The sequence below is a fragment of the Alosa sapidissima genome, chromosome 3 (genome assembly GCF_018492685.1).
Source record: "Alosa sapidissima isolate fAloSap1 chromosome 3, fAloSap1.pri, whole genome shotgun sequence".
Taxonomy (NCBI): domain Eukaryota; kingdom Metazoa; phylum Chordata; class Actinopteri; order Clupeiformes; family Clupeidae; genus Alosa; species Alosa sapidissima.
Window position 1 is genome coordinate 40,368,131 of NC_055959.1, and position 12,500 is coordinate 40,380,630.

Sequence of the window (12,500 nt, forward strand, 5' to 3'; positions counted from 1 at the left end):
TCAGTCTGGATTTATGCAAGGAAGGCTTATACTGTAAGTGACAACCTTAGATTAATTTTAGACTTAATTGATTATCGGGAGTACCTATCAGATAATAATTGGATCTTATTCATAGACATATATAAAGCCTTTGATACTGTTAAGCATAACACATTATTTGATGTTTTGGACTTTTTTGGTTTTGGTCAGTTCTTCAAGAACGCAATAAAAACTTTATATAATGATTGTAATAGTTCAGTAAAACTTCCAGGGGGCACTACACATAGAGTCAACATATCTAGAGGTATAAAGCAAGGAGACCCTGCGGCTCCATTTTTGTTTATCTTAGTTATGCAAATATTGACTCTACATTTATATAATGACTCTTTCCAGGGTATTAACATACTTGGAAGAGAAATAAAATGTTGTCAGCTAGCTGATGACATGGCTATCTTTCTCAAAGATGAAATTGACACGGCTATCTTTCTCAAAGATGAAATGCAGGTCAAGAAGGTGATTGAGTGTCTTAAGGAGTTTTCAAATATATCTGGCTTACATCTAAATCTTAAGAAATGTGCTCTTTTCCCTCTAAAAGATGATGTATTTATAACTGAATTTGAAGGTATTCCAGTTACAAACAAAGTTACATATTTAGGTATAGTCATTTGCAAAAATCAGTTAGAAAGAATGCAGTGTAACTTCCACCCCCTCATCCCAAAAATTAAAAGTAGGTTTAATTTATGGCTAATGCGAGACTTATCTATCAAAGGTTGCATACTCCTCTCCAAAACTGAAGGCTTGTCTCGCTTAGTTTATCCCGCTAGAGTGTTGGATGTACCTAATTCTGTGTCTAAAGAGATAGACTCTACCTTATTAAAATTTATATGGAGGAACAAACCTCACTACCTAAATAAACGGGTCATGGGCAACTCATATGATCAGGGAGCCTAAATGTTCTAGACTTTCACTCTTCAAATATCATTTTCAAAGTGAGCTGGATTAAGGATTAAATTTAGGACATAAACATAGGGCAAAAACAAGTTGTGGTATTTAATTCCAAATCTTATTTTCCAGAAAGTTGGTGGAATAGAATTTTTGCTCCAGTGTAATTTTGATATTAACAAACTTCCTATTAAACTGTCCAATTTTCATAGGCAGGCACTTTTATGTTGGCTTCTCACCTACAAGCATAACTTCTCACCACATAAACACTTAATATGGAACAACAAACTTGTCAAATATAAAAATAAATCAATATTTAATGAAAAGTGGGTAAACAACAACATTATTTTTATTTCTCAATTAATCAATGGAAATGGCCAATATCTGACTTACAATGAATTTTTAAACAAATTTGCTATCCCAATACATCCCAGAGAATACAGTATAGTCTTTGCTGCACTGCCTGATGGTTTTTTGAGATTGCTGGGTTCTAGAACTCATGAGCAATCAACTCTACAGACAGATATTTTACTGAATGGTATTAACATAAAAAATAGAAAATGTAACAATAAATGGTTAAGACAGATAATACTTCACCCTGTCACACCTCGTTGTAAAAGTTATTGGGGTGGCATCTTTGACAATATTCAATGGGATGGGGTTTGGTCTTATTACAATAAATATGTTCTAAACAACAAAATCAAAGAAATTTATTTTAAAATAATCCACTTATTTTACCCCACCAACTCTCTGCTTAAAAGATACAGAGATGATATATCAGACATGTGTGTTTTCTGTGGTTGTTCGCTTGAAACTGTTTGTCATTTATTTTACGAATGTATCTACTCAAGGTTTTTTTGGATAGAATTAGAAAATATGTGTAGTGCTGTGTGGTTGTGCAATGTTACTCTTCAGAAAAAGAATGTTATTTTTTTTTATGAAAATGCAGACATTAATATAAATGTTGTCTTTACAATAAATGTGCTCTTGCTATTGGGAAAATGTCATATTCATAAACGTAAATGGGGGGGAGGGAAACCTTGTTTTGCAGCCTTCAAAAATGAAGTCAAATTCTACATGGACACTATTGTTGGACTCAACAGCCGAAAAGCTGACAGAACTATATGTATATGCTCTGATATTATGTCCTCTTTGTGTTGAATTCTTGTACCCCTATTTGTTATAATTTGTATGGTGATTTTTGTATGTAATAAAAAAAAATTACAAAAAATTAAGTGAACACTGGAATAAAGTACAGGAAGTGAACACTGGAATAAACAGAAAAAGAACACGCAGGAAGTGAACACTGGAATAAAGTACAGGAAGTGAACACACAGGAAGTGAACAAACAGGAAGTAAACACTGGAATAAAGTACAGCAAATTAACACTGGAATAAAGGGGGATGTAGAGTTAATAAACACTTGGTTTGTTTTATGTGTTGCCTTTTTAAAGCCAATGAGATGTTAATGGTTAATTCCACTATCACACATTGGAATTATGTTGATGTCTCGCAAATGAAGCACTTACTGTGGGCATGAGACGAACTGTCAGAAATTGAGGCTCTTATCCCGTCATCAGAGAACACCACCAGGTAGGCTGACACGTCTGCTCCGCCAGGCCCGCGTGCTGCTGGTGAGGACTCCACCCAGCGGCCCGACGCCAGGCTCTTGACCAGGAGTAGCCCGTTGTTGGTGGCGCTGTTCTGGACCCACTTAGACACCTGTCATGGCAACATAATGGGAGAATGCCTCTGTGCTGTCATGACAACACTTGCTCATAATGGGAGAATGTCTCTGTGCTGTCATGGCAACACTTGCTCATAATGGGAGAATGTCTCTGTGCTGTCATGGCAACACTTGCTCATAATGGGAGATTGTCTCTGTGCTGTCATGGTAACACTTGCTCATAATGGGAGAATGTCTCTGTGCTGTCATGGCAACACTTGCTCATAATGGGAGAATGTCTCTGTGCGTCGGTACGTCATTTCTGCACACAGGTGCGCATGGTGGGAAGTCAAAGGAACACGCCAACATTTTGGGAAATGATTAGCTTATTATTAGCTTATTATTAGCTTATTCACTGTCTACCCCAGAGTTAGATAAGATGATACATACCCTTCTCGTCTCTGTGTGTGCAGTAACTCAGTCTGGAGCACCCACGGTTAGCATAGCTTAGCATAGCTCATTGAGGTCCAGCTAGCCTATAGCACCCAAAAGTAACACCCGCTGTTAGCATAGCTTAGCATAGCTCATTGAGGTCCAGCTAGCCTAAGCCTATAGCACCCAAAAGTGACAAAACAACTCCAACATGTTCCCATTTTTTCCATGTTGTGACTTGTATAGTTACGACATGTACCTACAGGGAGATGACCAAATCCTACCGGTAAGCTCATTTCCCAAAATGGTGGCGTGTTCCTTTAAGGCGAGACACTACAGGTGAATAGGGTAACATTTTTAACAAGCAGAGATCATTATGAAACTTCCCCAGTTGATTACTTACACTAATATGAAAAAAATGTATTACACGTTTTCTGTAATTTAATGTTTACATATACAAATTATGCATTATTTAATTAAATATGCGCTAATTTGCATACATTTTAAAACATGAAATCTGAGCATTGGATAAAGCCAGGTTCAAAATTAAGTTTTCATTGTGTTTAGATATTAGATGGGGAAAATTACAGAGGGATTTATGGATATCTACCTTTGTTAAATTTTTGTTATTATGTAAATCGATTTTTCTCTCGATTTTTGCCATGTTTTTAGGCATACAATGTCATGTAAGTCAGGCTAGAAAAAATATATCAACAAACCCCTCAGTACAAATCTGCTAAATATAGATAGGCATAAGTCTAGAATGTTTGGTGTATGTAAGTGCTTCTGAAGTGGAGATTTCGTGTTCAGAGTGGGAGAAGAAACTCATTTTGAGAAAACAGCCTTGAAAGACAGCCAATGCGATTGGTTGCTGATACAAGGAATTGTCCATATATGGATCACATAGCGTGATAAAGGAAAAACAGAGCTTTCCAACGGTACTACACATGATATGTTTTGGATCACGGTCGCGGGAGTGCATGCAAGGTTAGATGTTGGCTAACAATTTATTAAATACTCCTGTTATTGTCATCAACGACGTCGCTGTAGGCTACTGCCTTTTCAGCGCCTTCTGCTTATGATTCAGTCTTTTGAATTCGTTTGGCCTTGCCATGCAGTTGTAGGCTACAACGTGCCGTTCCCTTCATGTGTTCTATCAAAATGTTGTATGCCCTCATGGACAGTAGCTCCGTGATGTCTGCATCTTTCCAGGTCGGAGATTTTCTGGACAACACTATGCCACTCCATCATAACACTGGCATTTAAGTCAGATCTAACCACATGGACGCACGAAAGAAACGTCACCAACACGCCCTCTCACTAGGTGTGAATTTAACCGCATGTTCTACGCCTCCTTCAGACACAGCACATTTACATAATGTCCGGAGGAAATACTAGGGGGGGAGTAGTAGAACAACCGGCTAAATTCGGACTTCCATATAACCGGTTATGTCAAGGTCAAGTTTGCACACTCCTTGGTATTCTTTTGTTGAGTTTATTTTCTCATTTGGCACATGACGTTTCGACCTTGCAGTGAATCTGAGGTAGACAAAAAAGAATACCAAGGAGTGTGCATAGGCCACACCCCCTCCGTATAGACCACACCCACTCAGCATAGGCCACACCCTCTGTGTATAGGCCACACCCTCTGCATATCTATCTGTAATGAGATCATCTCACCTGCATTCCCTTTCTTCTCTCTTAGACATTTAACTATTTAGATATTGAACTATTTAGATATTTAAATATTTCGCATACCATTTTCCGGTTTGATTATTTTGCACAACAGTGAGTAATGCTACTCCAGTCTACCTATTTGACCCAGAGACATCCAACAAACTAAGCCCCCATCACCCCCCAGCCCGCCCCCGCCTGATGCCTCCTTGCCTGTGCCTGTTGAGGTGTCCACGAGCATGGCAGCCTTCACAGGGTAAACAAGGAGGCGGACATCCCCCAGAACCCCCCCACACACACACACAACTGCGCTACCCTATCCTTTCCATAGTGTCTATTTATTTACAAATGTACATTCTGTAATTACACTTACACATAGCCATATTCTACTGCTCTTCATCCTGCACATACACTTATTCTTAATACTATTGTAATGTTACTGTCTCTGCACTACAATGGTACTGTTACCACACTGCACATAGTTGTACATACTATACATATCTGTCTATATGGTTCATACTAAATATCCATATTTATTCAGTTTTTCTCATAATATATTCTGTTAATACACTGCATCTATCTATATTTGGGGGCCAAGCAGCGAAGCTGCGAAGGCACCCATTGTGTTACTATCTTTTCTTATTATTATACCTTCTTCCGCCATGGAAGTCAATGGCAGCCCATAGAACCGTCTGGTGAAAAGTTGTGAAATTTGGCACACTGATTGGGGACAGTCTCATGATTCATTTTCATTAATTAAGTTTCATACCGGCACCTTGAGCACTCTAGCGCCACCAATAGGCCAAAGTTGGACGTGCGTTCACGCACTTAACTTTTGACCCGCTGACCCGATTGTCAAAAATTATTATTATAATTTTTCAAAAAGTATTGTTAGAATCCTTGGACCAAGCCGAGTTCATCGCACCCTATGACGTCAATTTCCGCCATTATGGATTTTCCGCCATTTTGGATTTAATCAAAATCAGTTTTTCTGTTAATATTATTCATATATATATATATATATATATATATATATATATATATATATATATATATATATATATATATATTTATTTATTTAAATATATGCAGTGTATTAACAGAATATATGAATAAACATATTTGTAAATATATTTATTCGGTAACACTTCATTTTAATGGCTTTGTGCCACTGTATCAAAGAGCAATAAGTGTGTACCAACACAGTTGATATATGTACTATGTAGTGAATTAGTAGACCTGTTCCAAGACATCGAAGACACAACACAACATACATGTCATATGTACATGTAAGTAATTAACTGGTACACTTAATAGGTTTATTCCACTGTATCAAAGAGTAACAAGGTTGTAGCAGCACAGGTTGGAGCTAAGAGTGGTTTGTATATCAAATCTATCATGACCAGATTTACCCCCATCCACCAGGTCTCAGGTCAGCTCTTTGCCTCTGATGAAAATTTAGACAAATTGGCAAAGTTTTGTAAAAGCACTCAGTATTACAATGTAACAACTATATGTAGGTACCCACAAATACATAATGCAAGTACAATGATAGTACCTGATAGTACATGTTGTTACACAGGTTGTACCACTGTACCTAATTAGGTAGGTACACTGTAACAGCGACACATTAAAATAAAGTGTTACCCACATATCTATATTGTTCTGTTAATACACTGCATATATCTATATTGTTCTGTTAATACACTGCACATATCTATATTGTTCTGTTAATACACTGCATATATCTATATTGTTCTGTTAATACACTGCACATATCTATATTGTTCTTACTACTACTATAATGGTACCGCCATTACATTGCACATAGGTACATGTTGTTCATACATTGTTCATATTACATAGTCATATTTATTCTGCTCTTATAGGTAACTGCTAATACACTGCACATACTTTATATTTAATTTATACTACTCTAAATCACCTTCTGAAAACAACAGTATACTACTGTCTACACTGCACTATATCTTTTGTCCTGTCTATGCACCACCTACTTTGTATATCACATTGCACTTTTTCTGCTTTTTTGCACTTCTGGTTAGACACAAACTGCATTTCGTTGTCTCTGTACTTGTACTCTGCACAATGACAATAAAGTAGAATCTAATCTAATCTAATCTATTTATGGATTGATCTGCATTATCGAATATTGGGTCATGTCCGCTCAAAGTATATTATGATTATGGCCTTGTGTACAACTAACACGGCGCAGTACTGATACTAAATTCATTCTTCCCATGGTTCACTTAGGTAAAGAAGCATGGCGCCATTTTAATTGTCACCATGACAACATAATTGATATCTTGTCACCGAGATCAAGAGGAGGCGCGTGCGGCGTTATGTAGCATTGCTGCAGTTTGCTCTCACCGTCTGTGTGACGTTGAAGACTTCCCAGCCTTGTGTGTACGCGGGCAGGAGGCGCGATGTGATGAGGTTCCCTCTCCACGGGTGCACTCTGCTGTCCAGCACCTCGTACAGGTCCACCTCGACAGAACACGCTCCGTTACAATCTGAACACCGAGTATACGGCGTTGCGCGCTGAGTACCCACATCGGCGTTATGCACATGACACTCTCCGGTTATCAGATGCAATCATTAAAAGAGGCTGATGCCTAACGCAACACATGCGCACTCAGCAGCACCTCACCTTGTAGAGGTGATGTCTGTACGAAGTGTCCAGCAGGGACGACTGGTTTCTCCGGTACCATCGAAATTCTGCTCGTATAACTTTCTCATCCGCACCCAACGACTTCACTTGAAAGTAATGAAACGCTTCATCCGGTTGCCCTGTCGTGGAGTTCCCTTTGATCAAATAAATACATACAAGTTATTAGTTCATCCCGATGCCCATTCAAATAGTAAAGTATTAAATAAATACATACAAGTGTTGTTATTAGCTCATCCCGATGAACATTGTACAGTGTAGTATTAACATAAAGAACGGCTTCTGCTCTGAGCTATAGACTTTGAATGTAGAGTTGTGGTGAGAGAGTAGACATTCCCATCCCTGCTCAAATTTGGATAAAGACATCTATGGTTTGGATTTGGATAAAGACATCTGGTGAGAGAATATCATTCTGAACTCCACAACGCTGGATGCGGATGGGGATCATGAGCACGCGCACGCACCTTTATCCGGGAAACTCCGCACCGCGTTCCCCTCCAACAGCGGCGCGTAGCGCGAAGTGCTGTTGGAGTCGGTCAGCGCGTCAAACAGGTCCAACATGAACTGAGGAGCTTTTCGGTGATAACGGACTCTCTGACGGGACCTCTCCACCTGCGCTACCTCGCGCAGCTTCGACATGACCGTTACCATGTCCGGGAGGTCCCTCCGCGGCCGCCTGTGTGACAGAGCGGCTACTGCAACCTGCTCTGCAAAGGCTGAGACGTGACACGTCCAGAGTAGGCACACACACATGCTCGCATACACACTGGGCATAGTAATGCTCGGTTCTTTCATAGCGGTATCACCGTGAATGGGTTGGCACGGTGCGCGGGACCCGACGCTTTTAAAGGATGACCAGCAGACCGCGTTCATAAATATGCGTAATGATCTGTCGGTTTGTGTGGATGACATTATGTGTGTGTGTGTGTGTGTGTGTGTGTGTGTCTCAAACACGATGACTAATGCGGCGCGAGAGTCTTTGGACAGTTGTTGTTGGTTTTATTCAGACGCTCCTCGCGGTCAATAACCAAATGACTATCAAGCTGTCAGCCTCCAGGCAAGTTCCCTATCAGCTCGCTAGTAATCACATCTTTGACCGCAAATATTTCACTGAAATGTCAACTCGCTTTCGCGTCGGATTCGCTAGCGCGAGGCTTGTTCATGGCTGTTATGTTGTACTGTTATAAGATCGTAACTCAACGGCGCTTTCTGAGCTAGGATAAAGCATGCGCGAGATGACCCACACTGATATCGGCCTTGAGCAAACCCTCCGTGTGTGCGCGCGCACCGGCTCGGTTTGTTGTGCGTTATCTGTGTGCTCTCAGCGAGCGCGGGGGAGACGAGAGTAAACGCAGTGACGCATTCGTGACGCAAACGAGGACTCCCGTGGCTTGGGTGGGGTACGCCCCTCTCTCACGACACGGGAGTTTCCAGCAGCGCGTGGGCAGAGAAACTCCTCGAGCGGCGGGGAAAGTGTGACTTCAGTCTGCAGGTACGGGCCGACTTGTCACACTTCACACAATAAACGGCATAGCAAGTGGCAACTTTCTCCACGAGACACGCTGCTCTGATCAGACATGCAGATAGTGATGGAGTCGGTGAGGGAGTCTAGGAGCTCGAGCATGAGTCGTTCCTCTCACAACAGCTGTTTTCATACTGTAGGCTACTCTGTGCAGCGGCTGCAGGTGTGCTTGGTGTTGCTCCAGATATCCATAATGCAGCAAGCCAAGCACACACACACACGCACACACTCACACACACACACGCACACACACACACACACACATTTGAATGCTTTTATTTGGATATGAAAGGCAAGCAAGGAAAAGATCCAAATACTCTGGGAAGAGTCATTAATAAGGTGACAGGTCTACATGGCTCACATGCTTTTACAGGTCCATCCATTTATAATACTCAGCACATTAAGGATAAACAAAACATCTCCGTCTCCATATTTGCATGCTCCCTATAGTGGCTGAAACAGAGCAGAATTTTGCAAGTCTTTTTGCCTTTTTTTTTTTGCAGCCCCCCTAACTGTATCCCCCTGACCACATTCATATGGACATGGCCTAAACTTCCAAATACCAGGGTTACTAGTTTACAGTTGTATCCAAGTTGGTGAATGAGATCTACCAATGGTTGATATTTCAATAGTTTGAAATAGTAGCAAGTGTCCATATGCAGGTCAAAACAGCAGCCCACCTCAACGATAAATACAGATTTCATAATTGCAATGTCAGGAGTGTTTGGAATATTTTTTAAATAGTCACTGTCAGATGTGTTATGATGGAACCAGTTAAGTTTTACAGTGCTGTGCTTGTAAATCTTTCTGTCATGTCCATAGTTTATCTTTTGCAAATCCTTTGCAACCAGATCGACCAGGCGGTCGTGTCTGGCCACATACAGTCCTTTGTAGTTGTAGCATCCGTTTAGTATGTGAGCAACGGTTTCATTTTCTTGCTGAGAATGTGAGCAGTATGAGTTGGGAATAGATGCTGCTGCATTGTGCCATTCCCAGGTTCAGCCACTGGGGGGAGCGCTGACCTAAGCCATCACCCCGGGCTGAGGATTGCACAGGGCTGCAGCAGGAGCCGTGGGGGTAAGAGTGTGTCCAGTAAGAGTGTGTCCATTGGGGGTAAGAGAGTGTCCGGGGGGGGGGGGGGGGGGGGAATAAGAGTGGGTCCAGTGGGGGTAAGAGTGTGTCCTTTAGGGCCTAATGGGTTAAGTGACCAGACCAGTGACCTGATTCAGCGTGGGAGAGTAAAGGTTATGTCCAATTGGACACACACACACACACACACACACACACATGCTTGATGATGTTTTATGTCCCCAACGTCGTCTTCCAGGCAGCGCTGTCACCGTCGACTTAAAGGCACCTAACCCTAAACCTAACCCCAACTCTAATCCTAATCTTAACCCCAACTCTAACCCATGCCTAACCATAGCGCCTTCCAGGCAGCGCTGCCTTGAACACAAAGTTGGGGGCATGAAACATCAAGAAACCACACACACACACACACACACACACACAGTATCTCCCTCTTGGACACACACACACACGATATCACTCTCTCTTTCTCTCTCTCTTTCTCTCTATCCCTCTCCCTCTTCGACACACACACATACACACAATATCACTCTCTCTCTCTCTCTCTCTCTCTCTCTCTCTCTTTCTATAACACACACACACACATACACACACACACACTGGTGTTGTCTACTGTAAATACAAATCTAACTTGCTAAATCTGTCTGAATGTTCTTTGACATTTTGTAATCAAGTGAACTAATCAGCCCCAGGAGAAGATGGCAGTGTTTCTTCTGTGTGTGTGTGTGTGTGCATGTGCGTGCGTGCATGTGCGTGCGTGCATGTGTGTGTGTGTGTGTGTGCACTCTTCTCTTCGTAAAGCTAACCAGTCTCTGATTGGCTGCCTCAGACACACATGGCAGTGATTACTGAAACTCCTGTTCTGCTACTATGCGTGTGTGTGTGTGTGTGTGTGCGTGTGTGTGCGTGCGTGCATGCGTGCATGCGTGCGTGCGTGTGTGTGTGTGTGTGTGTGTGTGTGCGTGCGTGCGTGCGTGCGTGTGTGTGAATGTGTGTGTGTGCGTGTGTGTGAGTGGAGGGTGTGTGTGTGTCAAGTCTCGCTGGCTAACAGATGCAATAGTCTCTCTCTCTCTCACACACACACACACACACACACACACACACACACACACTCACACACACACACACACACACACACACACACACACAATATCACAGAGGCACATATACACTATGATACACAATCTCTCTTCAAAACAAGTTGTGTGTGTGTGTGTGTGTGTGTGTGGGGGGGGGGGGGGGGGGGGGATGGGGGGATGGAGGCTGAAGTATGCAGTGTGTGTTCCTGTCTTGTGTCTTTAGATAGCTTTACAAGCACTGGCTGTACTGAGTCTCCCACACACACACACACACACGCACGCACGCACATACACACACACAAACACACACACACATACACGCCACTGATGGACAAGTTGGCACATGGTAAACAAACATCATGTCCAGTGCTGACAGCAGCATCTGGACCACTGCCAAACCAAACCTGTGAGTGTGTGTGTGTGAGTGTGTGTGTGTGTGTGTGTGTGTGTGTGTGTGTGTGTGTGTGTGGGTGAGTGTGTGTGTGAGTGTGTGTGTGTGTGTGTGTGAGTGTGGTAAGAGAGAGAGAGAGAGACAGAGCGAGATGTGTATGTTTGCACATGTGTGTATGTGAGTGAGATAGAGGTGAGTGTGTGTTTTGCATTCTGTTATCATGTGTATGTACTGTGTATTGTGTGTGTAATACGTGGGTGTAATATGTGTGTGTACTGTGTAATGTGTGTGTATTGTGTGTTAAATATGTGTGTAATGTGTGTGTACTGTGTATTGTGTGTGTAATATGTGTGTAATGTGTATTGTGTGTCATATGTGTATTGTGTGTGTAATATGTGTGTAATGTGTATATGTGTATTGTGTGTGTAATATGTGTGTGTACTGTGTATTGCGTGTGTATTGTGTGTGTAATATGTGTGTGTACTGTGTATTGTGTGTGTAATATGTGTGTGTACTGTGTATTGTGTGTGTAATGTGTGTGTGTGTATTGTGTGTCATAAGTGTATTGTGTGTGTAATATGTGTATCATATGTGTGAGTCGTGTGTAATGTGTAATGCTGAGTATTTGCATACGATATAAAAGTGATATGAATGACCCCGGCTGTGGCGCGGCTGGCTGGGGCACCTGCGCCGTACGCCGGCGACCCGGGTTCGATTCCCGCCCAGTGGTCCTTTCCGGATCCCACCCCGACTCTCTCTCCCACTCACTTCCTGTCACTCTCCACTATCCTGTCGCATTAAAGGCATAAAAAGGCCAAATAAAAATGTGATATGAATATGCTATAAATATGGTATAAGTTTGCTATAAGTATGATATAAAAGTGAAGCCCAAAATGATTTATGCTCCAAATTCTGCATTTTTATTTATGGTTCTTCTGTCTGGACATTGAATTTAATCAAAATGTTACTTGTGTGTGAATACGTATGGACCTCACTGTGTGTGTGTGTGTGTGTGTGTGTGTGAATACGTATTGTATGGGC

The 12,500-nt window shown here is 41.8% G+C and overlaps 1 protein-coding gene across 1 annotated transcript in view; it reads right to left on the reverse strand.

The window, feature by feature from the left end:
• Positions 1 to 8,607, reverse strand: part of LOC121705578 (bone morphogenetic protein 2-like) — an 11,268-nt gene extending 2,661 nt beyond the window's left edge. The window contains exons 1-4 of the mRNA XM_042086622.1: positions 7,843 to 8,607; positions 7,361 to 7,515; positions 7,081 to 7,197; positions 2,450 to 2,642 (exon numbers count right to left, since the gene is read on the reverse strand). Of these exons, the coding sequence (XP_041942556.1) occupies positions 2,450 to 2,642; positions 7,081 to 7,197; positions 7,361 to 7,515; positions 7,843 to 8,290 (913 nt within the window). The 5' untranslated portion in view covers positions 8,291 to 8,607. The remainder of the gene's footprint in view (positions 1 to 2,449; positions 2,643 to 7,080; positions 7,198 to 7,360; positions 7,516 to 7,842) is intronic.
• Between the last annotated feature and the right edge of the window lie 3,893 nt (positions 8,608 to 12,500).